This window comes from Mytilus trossulus, chromosome 12, assembly GCF_036588685.1.
Source record: "Mytilus trossulus isolate FHL-02 chromosome 12, PNRI_Mtr1.1.1.hap1, whole genome shotgun sequence".
NCBI lineage: Eukaryota > Metazoa > Mollusca > Bivalvia > Mytilida > Mytilidae > Mytilus > Mytilus trossulus.
The window spans coordinates 27,413,624-27,433,503 of record NC_086384.1 but is presented as its reverse complement, the minus strand read 5'-3'; the positions used below and the strand labels follow the sequence as shown (position 1 = coordinate 27,433,503).

Here is a 19,880-nt window from a genome sequence, read left to right as displayed (position 1 = left end):
AAAAATAATTTATGATTATTGCTTAAAACTTTAAACACTTCTTTGTTATATTAATCTAAAGATCTGTATACTTTTTGTTTTTCAAAATTTTATTTAAGTGATATTTAGTTCTTGTAAAAAAAACGGGGTTGGGGGTTTCACATGTCCCGCCGTGTCTCAAAAACAATATATGGTTATTGCTTAAAAACTTTCTCAGAAACTATTTATGATTGTTGCATAAAACTTCCACACACGTCGGGCGTATCATGCGCTCATGGCGCAGCTGTTTATTTTCACATGTCGCACTGTATCTCAAAAACGATTCTTGATTATGGCTTAAAACTTTAAACACTTCTTAGTTATATTAATTTTAATATCTGTATACTTTTTGGTGATGATTCAAAATTTAATTTTTGAGTTATTGAGTATTTTGTAAAAAAGGGGGAGTTTTTTTTTTACATGTCGCGCCATATCTCAAAATGGATTTATGATTATTGCTACAAACTTTACACATGTCTTTGTTATATTAATCTTAAGATCTGTATACTTTTTGATGATGATTCAAAATTTCATTTTTGAGTGATTGAGTATTTTGTAAAAAAGGGGGAGGTTTTTTTTTACATGTTGTGCCGTATCATAACAATTTATGATTATTGCTTAAAATTTTACACACTTCTTTGTTTTATCGATCTAAAGATCTGTATACTTTTTGGTATTGATTTAAAATTTTATTTTTGAATTATTGAGTATTTTGTTAAACAGGGGAGGGTTTTTTTTACATGTTGCGCCGTATCTCAAAAATAATTTATGATTATAGCTTAAAACTTTACACACACTTCTTTGTTATATTAATCTAAAGATCTGTATACTTTTTGGTTTTGATTCAAAATTTTATTTTAGTGATAATTAGTTTTTTGTAAAAAAAAAAAAAAAACAGGGTGGGGGGTGTCCCGCCGTGTCTCAAAAACTATATATGGTTATTGCTTAAAACTTTCTCAGTAAATATTTATGATTATTGCATATAACTTCCACATAAGATGTCGGGCGTATCAGCGCTCATGGCGCAGCTGTTTATTTCTCATTGACATAAATTGTGTTTTATTGATGATGATGAGTTTGAACTTCTTACTTTACTGTACGTTCTTGCTACTTACAATTATCTCTATCTATAATGAACCTTGCCCATTAGCATGATTAGTAACAGAGGAAATTATTGTGTTAAAAAAATACAAAATTATCACTTATTAATGAATATTGTTAAAAAATTACTATAAAGGGCAATAACTCCTGAAGAGGTCAAATTGACCATTTTGGTCATGTGGACTTATTTGTAAATCTTATTTTGCTGAACATTATTGCTGTTTATAGTTTATCTCTATATAATAGTATTCAAGATAATAACCAAAAACGGCAAAATCTCTTGAAATTACAAATTTGGGGCAGCAACCTAACAACCAGTTGTCCAATTCATCTGAAAATTTCAGGGCAGATAGATAGTGGTTTGATAACAATTTAACCCCTGTCAGGTTTGCTTTAAATGCATTGGTTTCAGAGTTAAAGGCCACAATCTACATTTTACCCCTATATTCTATTTTTAGCCATGGCGGCCATCTTGGTTGGTTGGCTGGGTCACCGCACACATTTTCTAAACAAGATACCCAAATGATGACTGTGGCCAAGTTTGGTTAAATTTGGCTTTGTAGTTTCGCAGGAGAAGATTTTTGTAAATCACGCAAAGTGATGAGAAAAGCTCACTTGGTCCTTATATTTATATATTCATTTAGCTGATCTGTAAAAATAACATCTGCATGCCTTATATATCATGTACTATAGTACGACGCTATATTAAAACTGCCGTGGAAAGGTAACACCCAGCCACCGAAAGATTCATTTTAAGCTCACCTGGCCCAAAGGGTCTTGAATACTATTATGATAGAGATAAGCTGAAAACAGCAATAATGTTTAGCAAAGTAAGATCTACAAATAAGTCAACATGACCAAAATGGTCAGTTTACCCCTTAAGGAGTTATTGCACTTTATTGTCAATTTTTAACAATTTTCATTAATTTGGTAAATTTTTGTAAATGTTTACAAAACATTTTCCTCTGTAACGAAAGGGCCAAGTTTATTATAGATATAGAAAATTGTAAGTAGCAAGAATTTCAGTAAATAAAGATCTACAAACACATCACCATCACCAAAAAACTGTCTTAATTGTCAATGCGTCTAAAACATCACATCCCCGTATCAGAATCTACAAAATACCTTTTTGAATATGAAGGTTAGATTTTGGTTCCGGTTACAATACATTTACAATTCAGCAATTTAAAGGAAAAGATAAAACTTAGTATGACATTTAATAACAGTTATTCCTGTAAAGTTAAATTTGATCAGGTTACGTTTTTTTATGTTAAAATGTTGCTAGTAATTAAATGTTTGATCAGATGTTTGATATGCGAGTCTCTGGAGGGGGATCCTTTATATCTTTAATATTGAAATCTTTAGGCCATTTTTTCTATTCTTTCTGTATCTAAATGTCTCCACCGTAGAGGAGGGGAAATTAAGTGTTGATGTTTACTTAACGCTGCTTCGGTGAAAAAGCATATATCGCATTATCAGTGCCCATTCAGCATTCAAATGCTGAATGTCGAGTAGATTATCTATTCTGTAAACTCAATCTAGACCCTCATAACTATTTCAATACACGGTTCTTACTTTATCTCTAAATACAATTATGTTATCATACAATATTTGTACATATTTGTATTGTATTTATACTTTTAAAAAGATTCATCCGATAAAATTGTTTTTCGATATAAAAATTATATAAAAAAATTAAAAAAATTATGACCTTTTATAAGCTATTTTCTATGAAAAAAAAGTTGGTGATATAGGGCAAGCTATTGTACCCTATATCCTAGCAAAAGAACAAAGAAGTAAATGTACGAACATCTGACAAAAATCCTAATCCTGACAAGACTACATCCTTCACAAACCCAAATGTAAATGTAGATGATAGTGACACAACAAAACAACAACAAAAGAGTCAATTTTAATTTTGAGTTCAATACATTATAGTGTTTTTATAAAATATGTATTTTTTTAATAAGTCGCTTAGAGTCTAGAAAAGTTATTGTGAATTGTGAATTATACAATCGTTTTAGACCATTATTCTCACGACTACAAAAAAACACGAAATTTTAGTTGTGTTTGTTATTCTTTTCAGAGAAAGGTGAAATATACAAGAACCCTTTTATTTAGTATATTTATCGCCGTATTTGGAAATTCTTTCCTCTATGGATACAGCATCGGAGATGTCAACAATCCTGCGGGGGTGAGTGTACTTTATATAAGTCAATTTCTATTTGTTTTTAAATAATTTGTTGAATAAGCCACTGGTGGCAGTGTTTGTTAAGATAAGAAATAAAAAGCAAGATTGACTAATACTTGGTTGGATATACAACAATGTAGTTGAATATACAACAATGTAGTTGAATATACAACAATGTAGTTGAATATACAACAATGTAGTTGAAAATACAATTGAGAAAAATATAGCCACTCTTTTCTGGCATGAATAAATTGCCCAAATAAACCAAAAGTAGACATTCAAGAAGTAGTGAAATTTCTAAGTTGCATAGATTAAAAACAGCGGCTTTTTACTGTCATATTACTTATAAAGCATATCAAACCTGTGTTAAAAAGAGGTCAGAAAAACCAAGGGGACAGACATTTATATTATTAAAACTTACAAGTCGAAAAGAAATCTGACAACGTCATTGCAAATAACGAAAAGCGACAACAAAACACTGAATTCGAAACTTGTACATGTAACTTATCAACATGAATAGGTTGTATTGGTTCTCATTTTAACAAAAGAAACAGAAAAGAGGGCTTCGACCCATGGAATCCACACAAACCTTCTTTTATTCATACATAATTACATTAGATGTAAGTTTCATTATAATACGTTATTCTGATTGGCAAACTACACATCACATGTTATTCCGTAAACAATTGCATTAGACAATAAAAATATCATGCATGATGACACGAGGTCCCACAATAAAGTGCACAGGTGAAATATATAAAACGGGATAAAAATTGTGTTTTCATGATCCTAGCTAAAAAATGTAATTATAAGTATTGAATGCTTCTTTTTGTAACTTTATAGGGTTGTCAAAGCGTTGACCGTGCGTACATTTTTAGAAAATATTTGGTCAACGCTTTTACACCCCAATAAATTTACAAAACAAAGCATTCAATTCTTAAATATGACTTTTACTTTTACAGGTAATGAGATTTTTCTACGTTAAAGTTCTGTGGGAAAGGGCTGGCAAAATACCAAAAGACTGGGATGGAAGCGACATATCACTGGTAGTTGCACAAAATGGAACCGCCTCTACTACTGCACTAGGTCCAGTATCTAATTCAACAAATACGTCCATGAGCTTATTAGAACAAATGAAAAAATATTCTGAAGAAGACGATTTTGTAGAGCTTTTATGGTCAATAACTGTTTCAATTTTTGTATTATTTGGAATGATCGGGTCGTTTATGTCAGGAAAACTTGCTGAAAGACTTGGAAGGTAACGTTATTCATTGATTTGATAAGAAGCTTGGTTTTAATTTATTTATTGATTGTTTTTTTTTCTTCCACTATCGAAACTATTGGCTGGTTCGTGGCGGTCAGTTTTTTTTGTCGTAGGAAGCTGGGGTGCTCGGAGAAAACCACAGAACTTCCAAAGGAATGCTCACAATACTAGCCAGTTCATATTGGAGTCGAATGCACCTGCCACGCACGATTTGAAATACCAGAGTCTTGGAGTTAATAGGCTAGTGAAACAATTGTTGAAATAGTCTTGTTTGACTGTTTAACGACACAGCCCCCTACTTCACCATGTTTATTTGATAATTGGTATTTTGATCAATAATTATTTCAACAATATAAAGTTGACTTAGAATTATCATAGACCGATGATGTATTTTTTTTTTTTTTTATTAAATATCAAGAGTACCAAATTTTATAAAGTTATAGACTAAGATTTAAATCCAAAAAAGATATACTAAGTAGTCGAATTATATGACAATGATATAACTAACCGTTTGCGATGCAATGTTGTTCAGATGAGAAACACTATGTCACTATATGACTTTCAACATTACGCCGAAGCGGGGGTGCAAACAGTTTTACCCTTGTACTTACATCCCAAAATTAGTTTTCCTTCTCTGACTTTCGTTTGCCGCAACAAATTGTTATGAAACTTATACATTATATATGACTACAAAACACAGATTAACTTTGAATATACGTGGCGTCAAGTTTATTATGATGGAGCTAAGCACTTTTCAAATGGAAAAAATGCTTAATTTTCGTTTCTGTCCTCTCAGTTTAGTTTGCCTCAACTAAATATTATGAATTTTATACACAATGCATATTAATACCACAAAACACCGTTCAAGTCTGAATTTTACACTTTTACAGTTCTAGAGCTTTTCACATGTAAATTTTTTTTTAACGTTCCCGTTCTTTTACATAAGTGTTCTGCAACCAAATGTTATGAAACTAATATACAATGCTTATTACCACAAAACTCAGATCAGATACATATGTGGGTAGCGTCACTTTTAACATTCTTGAGTTACATTCCTCTTTAACATCATATGCAAGCGGGGGCATCATCTGTGAACCACGGACAAATTCCCATTTATTTGAAAATGAAAAGCTTTTGTAATTTCAGTTTGTAAAAGAAAAGCAAGTGGATAAGAACCAAACCAGAAAAAGCTAAAACCACTTAGCACATACTTACAACTTTTCGTCCAATCAAATTGTTTGAATTTGTCTTCTTACTCAGTATATTAAATGAACATCTACTCAGTACATCTGAGAAACAATATATAAATAACACATAACTAAGAGGGTGACAGAGCACATTGATACCCCGAGAAAAAAAACTACACATTCAACTGAAGCGAAGCCGAGGTCGACAATGTTTTTTTCGAGGGGTAACAAATTGATATATCACACTCTCAGATAAGCGTTACTTAATTTATAATTCTGAATGGTCTGTTATATTTCAAGTTCAATGAAATAAACTGCACGACGTCTTGTACTTGTATAACAACCATCCGTATTTATTAAAGCGCACACTTGTTCAAAATAATAAAATCATAAAAATACTCAGATCGGAAAAAAATTCAAAACGGAAAGTCCCTAATCAAATGGAAAACTTAAAAGCTCAAATACATCAAATGCATGGACAGCAACTGTTATATTTCTGACTTTGTACAGACATTTTTTTTAAATGGTGTATTAAACCTTGTTTTATAGCTAGCTAAACCTTTTACTTGTACATGCCAGTCGCTTTAAATTTATTATATTGACAAGGACGTGTGAACAAAGCAAACAGATATAATAGGTAAAATGTCAACATACAACTGTTTACATTGTGAAATAATCTTAATCATAATAAAAACAAATAAATATGCAAAAAAGCATATAGAGAAAGAAGATAAGCAACCAGAATATGTTCCTGTTGACTTCTAAAACAAGTGACACGATGTCCTTTTAGCAAAATATACAACATAGCATCGAAATTTAAAGATACTTGCAGATTTTTTGAAAAGAATTTTGACATTTAAAAACTTTAATTAATTTCACATGCGATTGATATCTATTTAGTGTCAAATCATGTATTTATTTAAAATTTGCTGAAATAGCTAATATATTCAAATTAGTCAATCAACTCATCAAGACAAGTTTTGTGATTAAGCTTCCGGAAAAGTTACGACTTCAAATATGTCCTAGTAGAAGGTCTAGATTTTTGTATTCCTTATTTTTGATGTCATTTTGCTCTATTCTTTTTCATTTTTGTCCATTATTCTCTATTTTGTAAACACTCATTCACACCCTCCAAGAAGTTTAGCAATCAATAGACCTAATTGCAGTTTCGGAATCTTTGAAACTGAACATGAACTTTTGCATTGTTGTGTCAGACATTTATGACTTCTTAGTTTGAAGGGAACGTCTGAAGATGAATAATATCAGACCCTTCAAACAGCGATAAAATATGTAATAGGAAAACATCAGAACATAAACGCCAATCGAATAGATTAATTGATCGTTGGCTGCTCATCGTCCAGTGGCATATGTTATTTATATGGTTTGAGTTTGTTTGACGTACCTTTATATTTCTATATTTCCAGGCGAGGTGGCATGATGGCAATCACTTTCATCATGATGATAGCTGCAGTGATTGGTGGAATACCTATCGCGGCTCAATCATTTGAAGTTATCATAGTTCACAGGGCACTTGTAGGACTTCATAATGGTATTCAATAAATTCCTTTCTGAATTTTTGCCTTTCCGAATTTTTCCAAAAATATTGTCTTTTTGATATGAAAAATACTACTTTTTGTGATAATGATTGATTCATTATATAAATAACACAAAGCTGAGAGGGTGATAGAGCAGATTGTTACCCCGAGAAAAGATTGTCAACAGCGGCGAAGTTTATATTTATTATACTGAATCATTATCATTATGGTCTTTATATTAAATTTATATATAAACAAAAAAGTAATTTCTATGACGTCACGTACATAACAATGTTACGGTTATTATTTAAATAGAAACAAATAACAAAAGATGTTTTATTTTGACAGTCAAATAATAAAATCTGAACAACAACGTAGAACTTAAGCATTGTATTTAATTACTTATCGCAATTCTATGAATTGTCCTTTAAATTATCGATTTTTGATTGGGGTGGACGAGAGGGTACTAACATTCAAAAAAATTGTCACCCACTCAGCAATGTGATAGATATAGATTATAACATGGCATTTTTCATATCAGACCCCTAATTTCAGCCCTAGGTCATGATTTTGACTATGGGCTGATAAGGGGTCTGATATGAAAAATTACATGTTATGTTCTTTTTATCATATACTTCAACAGAAGACATACAGACAAAAACTATTTTTAAAACTTTGAAGACATGCGTTTGTTGTTATATTTGTTTTGTATTTTTTAATAATATATTTTGCTGATTCCTAATACTTCTTTTGTTGGATACACAAAATCTTTGTTATGTTTTACACAAAGAAACGTACCAGTGAGGTATATTTTCCGAAATTTGCCAAATGACGTCGAAATATCATCCGATAACAAAAAAAAGTATTAGCAATTAATTGATAGATTGTATAATAAAAACATATATTTGACTATATAGAAAGAAAAAAAAGAATGAATAAAATAAGATCGTTCTACTATGTCAGAGAGCATTCAATAAACTAACTGTACACAGTCTCTATTTGTAAATTGTAAATTGTGTTTTTTATTTTGTTTAAATGCAATATTTGTTTGTCGTTTAAATTTCATAGATGTAAAAGTGAATTTTATATTTTTTTATGATTTTATTTTATGGAATTTTTATGATTTTTATGGAATTTTTATGAATTTGATATGATTTTTTATGGATTTTTTATGATATTTTCAGGTTTGAGTTTGAGTCTAAATGCATTATACTTAGCTGAAATTTCACCGAAGAAAATACGGGGAGCTGTTGGTACCTGTCAACAGTTGTTCATCACAGTGGGAATCTTAACTTCCAACATCTTAGGTGTTAGTAAAGTATTTGGTAAGTATATCATCTTAACCTCCAATATCTTAGGTGTTAGTAAAGTATTTGGTAAGTATATCATCTTAATTTCCAACATCTTAGGTGTTAGTCAATTATTTGGTAAGTATATCATCTTAACCTCCAAAATATTAGGTGTTAGTAAGTTGTTGGTATGTATATCATCTTAACCTCCAACATCTTAGGTGTTAGTAAAGTATTTGGTAAGTACATCATCTTAACTTCCAACATCTTAGGTGTTAGTAAAGTATTTGGTAAGTATATCATCTTATCGTCCAACATCTTAGGTGTTAATAAAGAAGTTGGTAAGTATATCATCTAAATTTTCAACATCTTAGGTGTTAGTAAAGTATTTGGTAAGTATATCATCTTAACCTCCAACATCTTAGGTGTTAGAAAAGTATTTAGTAAGTATATCATCTTAACCTCCAATTTCTTAGGTGTTAGTAAAGTATTTGGTAAGTATATCATCTTAACCTCCAACATCTTAGGTGTTAGAAAAGTATTTAGTAAGTATATCATCTTAACCTCCAACATCTTAGGTGTTAGTAAAGTATTTGGTAAGTATATCATCTTAACCTCCAACATCTTAGGTGTTAGAAAAGTATTTAGTAAGTATAGCATCTTAACCTCCAATTTCTTAGGTGTTAGTAAAGTATTTGGTAAGTATATCATCTTAATTTCCAACATCTTAGGTGTTAGTAAAGTATTTGGTAAGTATATCATCTTAATTTCCAACATCTTAGGTGTTAGTAAAATATTTGGTAAGAATATCATCTTAACGTCCATCATCTTAGGTGTTAGTAAAGTATTTGGTAAGTATATCATCTTGATTTTCAACATCTTAGGTGTTAGTAAAGTATTTGGTAAGTATATAATCGTAATTTCCAACATCTTAGGTGTTACTAAAGTATTTAGTAAATATATCATCTTAACTTCCAGCATCTTAGGTATTAGTAAAGTATTTGGTAAGTATATCATCTTAATTTCCAACATCTTAGGTGTTAGTGAAGTATTTGGTAAGTATATCATCTTAACCTCCAACATCTTAGGTGTTAGTGAAGTATTTGGTAAGTATATCATCTTAACCTCCAACATCTTAGGTGTTAGTAAAGTTTTTTGTAAGTATATCATCTTAATTTCCAACATCTTAGGTGTTAGTAAAGTTTTTTGTAAGTATATCATCTTAACCTCCAACATCATAGGTGTTAGTAAAGTTTTTTGTAAGTATATCATCTTAATTTCCAACATCTTAGGTGTTAGTAAAGTTTTTTGTAAGTATATCATCTTAACTTCCAACATCTTAGGTGTTAGTAAAGTTTTTTGTAAGTATATCATCTTAATTTCCAACATCTTAGGTGTTAGTAAAGTTTTTTGTAAGTATATCATCTTAACCTCCAACATCTTAGGTATTAGTAAAGTATTTGGTAAGTATATCATCTTAACTTCCGATATCTTAAGTGTTAGTGAAGTATTTGGTAAGTATATCATCTTAACCTCCAACATCTTAGGTGTTAGTAAAGTATTTGGTAAGTATATCATCTTAACCTCCAACTTCTTAGGTGTTAGTAAAGTTTTTTGTAAGTATATCATCTTATTCTTCATGTTTCCTTCTCAGTATCATATTCACTTTCCAATGTTTGGATTTCCTCGTGCGCCGTTACAAATTTTCTTGGGTGAAAAAATCTTCATAACTTCATAACACATGTATTGGTTAAACTAGATCGAAAGCGCCAAAATCTTCCCTAACCTGGGACAGTGCTGTAACAGTATTACATACTATAAAAACAAAAACTATAAAACAAACTATAAAAATCAGTTGAAAAGGGCTTCTCTCGTCAGATAGATGCAAATAGAAATACATCTAGCAAAAACACAAAGTGAACCGTGCTGGTTAATTATAAATCCCCACAACAAAAGGACATCTAGTACAGACCGGAGAGTCTCATAGTTACTTGCAGCTAGTTCATAGCTAATAACTACTTATAAAAAACGGATGCATCTAAAACTAATATATCAATCAGTTCATGAAATGTTTTTTTCTCGCATTAGTTGCCTTGGGCTGTTTTCTGCTTTGGTCGGGTTGATGTCCTTTCGACACATTTCCCATTTCTATTTTCAATTTTATTTATTAATTTTAAGACGCCATTATCAGTCTGATAATAGCATTAGCATATTATTAATTAAAAAAACCCAACACAAAGGTGAATAAACTTGAAAGTAGTTCATGCTTGAAGTAAAGTGTTGATCGCACAAAGCAAACTACGAGTTAAATCTAACGTAATAGTTAAACTCAAACATGTAAATGGTGGAGTTGGACAAAGACATGTATGCAGTAGCAAAAGCGAACAGAGAAATGTTACAGATTCATGCGATTAAATCAGATTGAGCGGTACAAACTCTACCGGAAATGCCCTAATAATCCATGGAAAGTAAGAGCCGAATTTCAATGACACAAGACTTTAGCAATTGCAATGACACAAGACTCTAGCTAAATTTGTTTAATCAACACTCTAACATAACCATATCACACTATCTACTTATCACTTACTTAATCACATTATATGCATGGACTCCTTTTTTGCAGGTACAGATACACTCTGGCCTGGTGTATTTATATTTAATGCTTTTCCTGCTATCGTTTGTCTAATTGGACTTCCATTCTGTCCTGAGAGTCCGAGGTATCTGTTGATAACAAAGGGGAAAGTAGAGGAGGCACGAACAGGTAGGTATGTGCTTTAATCCTTCATTCTTCCTTCGGTTTATAACATTATCAGTAGAATGTTTTAGTAGTTGTTTCATTAGACATGCCGAATGGGTTTTATTAATCATCTCTCGATTGTTTGGTGTCATTGTTATGTGTGAGTGCTAATAAGGGAATACTGCAAGATAAACATTAAATGTTACCGATGTCCAATCACATGTTTGTAGTTTTTTCAAGTTAATAACCTTGATCAGGTAACCTCAAAAAGATTAGAAAACCATCGAATAACTATTCCTAATTCTATAGTGCTGTACTTGCGTATTGTTGTATATTAGTTTTTGCTGTTCGTTATTATTCTGCGGTTGATATGTTGAAATGTACTATTATTTTGTTTATTTATTTGTACCGGATTCCTGTCACGTGTTTTTTTTCCATTTAAGCAATATGTTTAACATTGCCATGTGAGTGGGATGATTGACTAGCAATAAAAACAGGTTCAACCCACCATTTTTTTTCTCAAAATGACCTGTACCGAGTCATGAATTTGGCAGTTGTTATTAAGTAGTCTGTTTCTTTGTATATTGGTGTTTGTTTTTGTAACAGTAATGTTTCTGTTGTTCCGTTGTTTCCCCTAAGTTTTGGTTTGTGACCCGGATTTGTTTCAGTTAAATCAGTTGAAGACATTATATAGATATAGGAAGATATGGGGTGAGTGCCAATGAGACAACTCTCCATCCAAATAACAATTTAAAAATTAAACCATTATAGGTTAAAGTACGGCCTTCAACACGGAGCCTTGGCTCACACCGAACAACAAGCTATAAAGGGCCCCAAAATTACTAGTGTAAAACCATTCAAACGGGAAAACCAACGGTCTAATCTATATAAACAAAATATATACTATACTAGTACTTCTATTGTCTTTATTTACTTTTTTTTTTATTATTGTTGTTTTTTTATGTGCATCCTTTATCCGGGTCAATACCATGGTTTGTCAACTTGTTTTCTCTTCTTATCCTGTATTGATGTATTGATATCAATAGTTTACAGAATTATGAAACGAGGCTGGGTTTCCTAAATATAGCGACATATGTATGCCAAAATCTTTCTCTGTCTTAGATGCATTTAATCGGGAAACAAAAGAAAATCCATAATTATTGTATGGTTTGATGGGGATGACATACTAGTTTTCGTATAATAATTGTAAACATCAAATAATTTTGAATCCATATTGCTCTCTTCAAATATAAGAAAAACAAATTTTTGACATCCTTTTTCAAATGATGAGAAATGTATGCACAAATTTGTCTTATTCTATGGCAATTTTACCTTTTCCGGACCCATTGTACAACGTGTAATTGCCGATGATCTCAGAAGATAATTGGATTAGTTTATGGATAAAAACCTTTATCAGCTCACTGATTGTATTGAAATGTTCTAAATGGAGTTAATTAACTTGACAACCTTGTGGAATATGGAAGGCACTCATGTGGATTTTCGTTTATAAAACAGATTCCTAGATAGTTACTGATGGATAATTCACTGGTACCAATGAATCTATATGACTCTCTTAAAAAGTTCAAATAATACATACATCAATTGAGTGGATCATACATTTCTGTATTTTAGATGCATATTAATAATTATTTTACAGCAATGAAAAGATTGACAGGGTACAGCGATGTGGAAGATGAGCTAGATGAGATGAAAGCAGAAGCAAGCAAACAAAAAAGTGTCAAATCATTTACCTTAAAACAACTGCTGGTAGCCCCAGAGTTACGGCTGCCTCTCATCATAGCATGTGCGCTACAAGCTGGACAACAAGCCTCCGGTATCAATGCTGTAAGTTGCAGATTTTATTTATTTGTTCCCTACCGACGAAGTCTGATTCGAAGGGGACTATATGTTTGCACTCCATCAAGGTTCGCAGTATCGTTGTCGTTGGGACGAAGGGACTATATGTTTGCACTCCATCAAGGTTCGTAGTATCGTTGCCGTCAGGGACTATATGTTTGCACTCAGTCAAAGTTCGTAGTATCGTTGTCGTTGGGACGAAGGGGACTATATGTTTGCACTCCATCAAGGTTCGCAGTATCGTTGTCATTGGGACGAAGGGACTATATGTTTGCACTCCATCAAGGTTCGTAGTAGCGTTGTCGTTGGGAAGAAGGGGACTATATGTTTGAACTCCATCAAGGTTCGTAGTATCGTTGCCGTCAGGGACTATATGTTTGCACTCAGTCAAAGTTCGCAGTATCGTTGTCGTTGGGACGAAGGGGACTATATGTTAGCACTCCATCAAGGTTCGCAGTATCGTTGTCGTTGGGACGAAGGGGACTATATGACTCAGAAATAAAGTGTGTACACACCATCAAGATTCGCAGTATAAAAAAATAAAAAATAATCTTTATTTCAAGAGGATGATCCCATTATTTAAACTATTAATCTTACTGAGAGTCATCAAAATAATAATAACATATTTATAAGTACATAGAGTATTATAAAGTTATATTATACACAATATACAATTGTATTCAAATAATAATGAAAAGGCATATTAATTGATATTGCACAATTGATGAAAAATTTGTTACATTTTGATTTCATTTGATAAACTGTTCCATATTTGAGAACCTGAATATGTAAATGTTTTCTTTAAAAAAAAATTGTTTTGTTTTGGAAAATTTGATAGTTTTTCATCAGCTGAACGTTAGTTATAGTTTTGATTATCAGTAAAATGAAAATTTTCTTGTAAATAGTTAGGAACCATACCCTTTAATTGGAAACACAACTTTAAAATTTTGATGGATTCAGTCGAGGATTATGCCAGGCAATGGGCTAAGCGCGAGAAGGAAGACGTAGACACTCTATCCGAATGGATTAAGGCAGTGAGGTCGTTAATACAAATCAGAATTAAGAAACTGAATGGATCCATCAATGCCCATGCTACGTCAATCTTCAAAGATCAAAATGTTGCTAAACACCTATCTGACCTCCATGATGAATATGTTGTTGTCCCCGCAGACAAAGCCCCAAATAACATCGTTTTTATCTGTAAAAGTCATTACATTAATTGCTTGATAAACGAATTAGGTATAGACAATTCACTTGGAAACCCAACATATACCCTCACGACACTTACCAAAGAGGAAATCCTGGATAATCATAGGTCTGTTCTTTGTTCCTTTGGTATTTCAACCAAAGATGAAGAACTGGATCTTCCATCACTGTATTGGATACCTAAACTACATAAGTGTCCTTACAAACAACGGTATATTGCTGGGTCTTCCAAGTGCTCCACGAAACCCCTTTCTAAATTATTAACATCCATTTTATCAGCAATCAAAGACGGGCTTCAAAATTATTGTGAAACTGCCTATTCTAGAGGTGGCGTGAATCAGATGTGGATACTTAAAAATTCCAAAGATCTTTTAGAGTACATACAATCTAACTCTCTTTCATCTTGTAACAGTATTAAAACATTTGACTTTTCTACTCTTTACACAAGTATTCCACATTCCAAATTAAAAGACAAATTAAAAGAGTTGGTATTACTTTGCTTCATAAAAAAGAATGGCCAACGTAGATACAAGTATCTTGTCTTAGGGAGGGATAAATCATACTTTGTAAAGAACCATTCTGATTCTAACAAAAAGTTCTCTGAAACCGATATTATCAAGATGCTTGATTTCTTGATTGACAACATATTTGTTACGTTCGGAGGACGTGTTTTTCAACAGACTGTCGGCATCCCAATGGGAACAAACTGTGCCCCTCTACTTGCTGACTTGTTTCTTTATTATTATGAGGCTGACTTCATTCAGGAACTTCTTAGGAAGAAAGATAAGAAGTTAGCAATATCCTTTAACTCTACTTTCCGCTATATAGATGACGTTCTTTCACTAAACAATTCAAAATTTGGTGACTATGTGGATCGCATCTATCCCATGGAATTGGAGATAAAGGATACTACAGATACAGTTAAGTCGGCTTCATATCTTGACTTACATCTAGAAATTGACAATGAGGGTCGGTTGAAGACAAAACTTTACGACAAAAGAGATGATTTCAGCTTTCCAATTGTGAACTTTCCATTTCTAAGTAGCAACATTCCAGCAGCACCTGCATACGGGGTATATATCTCCCAATTGATACGATATTCCCGTGCTTGCATTTCCTATCATGATTTTCTTGATAGAGGGTTACTGCTCACAAAGAAGCTATTAAACCAAGAGTTCCAAATGGTGAAGTTGAAATCATCCCTTCGTAAATTTTACGGACGCCATCACGAGTTGGTTGACCGTTATGGAATAACCGTTTCACAAATGATATCGGATATGTTCCTTACGTCGTAACTACAATCCCCTTCCCTTTCATGAATTTGACCTACCGAATTAGACTATTTACCGGATTTGTAATCACATAAGCAACACGACGGGTGCCGCATGTGGAGCAGGATCTGCTTACCCTTCCGGAGCACCTGAGATCACCCCTAGTTTTTGGTGGGGTTCGTGTTGTTTATTCTTTAGTTTTCTATGTTGTGTCATGTGTACTATTGTTTTTCTGTTTGTCTTTTTCATTTTTAGCCATGGCGTTGTCAGTTTGTTTTAGATTTACGAGTTTGACTGTCCCTTTGGTGTCTTTCGTCCCTCTTTTAAAGATTTAAATACAAGTATTGCCTTTTGGTATTGAATTCGTTTTTCCACATTTAACCAGTGTAAACTATTAAACAATAAACTGGACGATGTCGTTATGTCAGCTTCTACTATAACCCTAGCAGATTTCTTTAATAACTTATTAAGTTTATTTATTCCACTTTCACAACAACTTCCCCATATATTGCAACAATAATCAAATAATGGCAGACTATAAGCATTAAAATAGATAATACGTATATGCATAGGTAAATATTTTCTTTAATATCTTTTGTAGTAAATTGATTCTAGTTGATATAGTAATTGACATTTTATCTATTTGCTGATTCCAATTTAAGTTTTTGTCAATATATAAACCAAGAAGTTTTTCACAATCTACATTTTCTATTTTTTCAATTGAAATATTGTTATCTAAACTGTTTCCAGTTGAACAAAACCTTTGTTTTGAACCAATAATCATTGATTTTCACTTTTTTGCATTTAATTTCATACAATTTTGCGAAAACCAGTTTTCAATTACATGAATATCCTTTTGAAGGTTAGAAGCTAACTGAATTTCATCATTACATTTTCAATGTTATGTAGAATCATCTGCATATAAATCTATAAATGAATGTTCTATATTAAGTGGTAAATCATTGATATATAAAATAAATAACGAAGGGCCCGGATAGAACCTTGTGGTACACCAGTTTTTATGCATTTAGTATTAGACATGACGTTATTGACCTTGTTGGCTTTGTTTAAACAAGTATGACTTAAACCAGTCTAGTAATTTGAAACATTATAATATTCAAGTTTTTTTCAATAAAATTATATGATTAACCAGATCAAAAGCTTTCTTTAAATCTAAAAAAATAACTCTCCATTATCTATATTTGCTAACCATTTATTTACTAATTTAGAAAGTGCAGCAGTACACGAATATTTAGGTCTGAAACCTGACTGTGTAGTATTAAGAAGGTCATTACTATTTAAAAATATATACAAACTATTAGCTATATGTCGTTCTATGATTTTAGACAAGGCAAAACTGCTATTGGTCTGTAATTATCAGGATTACAGGCATCGCCACTTTTAAAAAAATGGGAATACTCTTGCAGTTTTGAAAATACTTGAAAATTTGCCACATTTGATGCTTAGATTAAAAATATGTGTCAAAACTGGTGCAATGACATCGCTGCACATACTCAAAATATTTGGTCCGACATCATCTAAACCGGTTGCTTTAGACTTGTCAAGTTTTTTTTATCAAGTATCGAAGGGGACTATATGTTAGCACTCCATCAAGGTTAGCAAATTCGTTGCCGTTCGGATGAAGGGGACTATATGTTTGCCCTCCATCAAGGTTCGTAGTATCGTTGCCGTTCAGAAAAAGGGGACTATATGTTTGCACTCCATCAAGGTTCGCAGTATCGAAAGGGATTATATGTTTGCCCTCCATCAAGGTTTGCAGTATTGTTGCCGTTGGGGACTTCATGTTTACACTCAATCAAGGTTCGCAGAATTGTTGCCGTTTGGGACTACATGTTTACACTCCATCAAGGTTCGCAGTTTCGTTGCCGTTTTGGACTATATGTTTACATTCCATCAAGGTTTGCAGTATCATTGCCGTTGGGGACTATATGTTTACACTCCATCAAGGTTCGCAGTATCGTTGCCATTGGGGACTATATGTTTACCCTTCATCAAGGTTCGCAGTATCTTTGCCTTTCGGGACTGTATGTTTACTCTCCATCAAGGTTCGCAGTATTGTTGCTGTTAGGGACTATATGTTTACACTCCATCAAGGTTAGCAGTATAATTTGTTGCCGTTTGGGCTATATGTTTTCACTTCATCAAGGTTCGCAGTATCGTTGCCGTTGGGGACTATATGTTTACACTCCATCAAGGTTCGCAGTATTGTTGCCGTTGGGGACTTTATGTTTACACTCCATCAAGGTTCGCAGTATTGTTGCCGTTGGGGACTATATGTTTACACTCCATCAAGGTTCGCAGTATCGTTGCCGATGGGGACTATTTATTTACCCTTTATCAAGGTTCGCAGTATCTTTTCCGTTCGGGACTATATGTTTACACTCCATCTAGGCTAGCAGTATCGATGCCGTTGGGTAGTATATTCTTGCCCTCACTCGAAGTTCGTAGTATCGTTGCCGTTTGGGACTAAATGTTTGCACTCCATCAAGGTTCACAGTATCGTTGCCGTTGGGGACTTTATGTTTGCTCTCTATCAAGGTTCGCAGTATCGTTGCCGTTTTGGACTACATGTTTACACTCCATCAAGGTTTGCAGTATTGTTGCTGTTTGAGACTACATGTTGACACTCCATCAAGGTTCGCAGTCTCGTTGCCGTTGGGGACTATATGTTTGCTCTCAACCAATGTTCGCAGTATCGTTGCCTTACGGGACTATACGTTTGCACTCCAACTACGCTGTATCGTTGCCGTTCGGAAGCAGTATTTTACAGAACCATGAACCAAGGGAATTTATTTTTGCTTAATGCGGGGTTCACACATTGCCGATTATTGCTCCCGATTGAGATCAGACAGCAATACGACACGAAAAGTGAAAAAGTCGGATTAGTATCCTCAATTATCTGGAATGTCCTATCATTGTCTGAACGCATTCGTTTTAGTTCGTAACAGATTCCTACGGATCGGGAAGGGTCCGAATAGTTCGGCAAAGCATCCCGGCAGTTAGGTGCGTCCCGTAACATTCGGGGTAACTCAGCCGATTTTGTCTAGTCGGATTACAATCGTGGCTATGTCGTGACAGATTCTGCTGTATCGGATCGAATTCCGAACAATGTCTTGTGTATTCTGGACGGTGTCCTGTGGAACGGGAATGATCCGGAGTAATTTTTCATAGTTGTTTTTCTGCCGATTGAGTCCAGATTGCATCCAGATCTTGTCGATTGCGAACCGTTTTTTGCCGAAACCGTTCCGAAACAGTCCCGTTATTAATACGAAATTCGTCAATGATACCCACGTCAGAGTCCCGACAATTACAGAATACAATACGACTGAGACCAGACAAAGCCGTTTGCAATGCGATAGAGCGGACTATGATAGGATTACGTTACGACAGTACTTGATCATCCCGAATATGCCGACAGTTTTCGAACGGATAACTTCCGTCAGCGTCGGTTCACTGTCCGGTCACTGTCTGATCTCAGTCGGATAACATTCGGTAGAGTCGGGACGCAGTCGTGACAGACTCGGTCGAATTTTTACCTGGCGAAAAATACAAATCGGATTAGAAGCGGATTCAGAACGGTATTATCGGGACTAATTCGCTTAGAAACGGTTGAATATCGGTGCTTCCTGAATACTATCTGATTGTTGTCGTGATCAAATTATTTTTTTTACAAATTTTAATTTAAGTTTGAATTTCCATCCACGATTCACAGGATCTTGATCAGACTTTTAATAAATTTTAATCGGGAATGGTCCTATCAAGAACGGTAGTAAAAATCGTGAATGTGTGACCCCAGCTTAAGGGAGCTCGCTTCTCAGTTTCAAAGTAATTAACTTTTCAAAACACTAGTTTATATTGATAAGGAATTAATAAAGGAATCCAAAAAGCCAAACAAATATCGGTCCCCGTGCTTGTTTTCGAGATATGAGCCATTGAAATTTTGGCGGGAAAATATTCTCTCTTGACTTTTCATAGCTTTATCATTGACAAGTTACAGTTCTGAAAAACTGTTAAAAAGTAATTAAAATTTAATAAGACTTTTACAGATGGCTTATCATTATACATGTTAAAGAATTTCAAATAGAAAAATGTGGGTCACCGGGCAAATTTTTCAAGGCATTTAGATGAATAAAACCAGAGGATTCCGAAAATCTGACAAAAACTCGAAAACATGATAAGCCAGCTTCCTTAATCGATTTATAA

At 33.3% G+C, this 19,880-nt stretch overlaps 1 protein-coding gene across 3 annotated transcripts in view; it reads left to right on the top strand.

The window, feature by feature from the left end:
• Positions 1 to 19,880, top strand: part of LOC134693706 (solute carrier family 2, facilitated glucose transporter member 5-like) — an 82,817-nt gene that overhangs the window by 52,579 nt on the left and 10,358 nt on the right. For all 3 annotated transcript variants that reach the window (XM_063554604.1, XM_063554602.1, XM_063554603.1), the window contains exons 3-8: positions 3,206 to 3,313; positions 4,273 to 4,568; positions 7,186 to 7,310; positions 8,481 to 8,621; positions 11,209 to 11,346; positions 12,980 to 13,167. In XM_063554604.1, the coding sequence (XP_063410674.1) occupies positions 3,206 to 3,313; positions 4,273 to 4,568; positions 7,186 to 7,310; positions 8,481 to 8,621; positions 11,209 to 11,346; positions 12,980 to 13,167 (996 nt within the window). The remainder of the gene's footprint in view (positions 1 to 3,205; positions 3,314 to 4,272; positions 4,569 to 7,185; positions 7,311 to 8,480; positions 8,622 to 11,208; positions 11,347 to 12,979; positions 13,168 to 19,880) is intronic.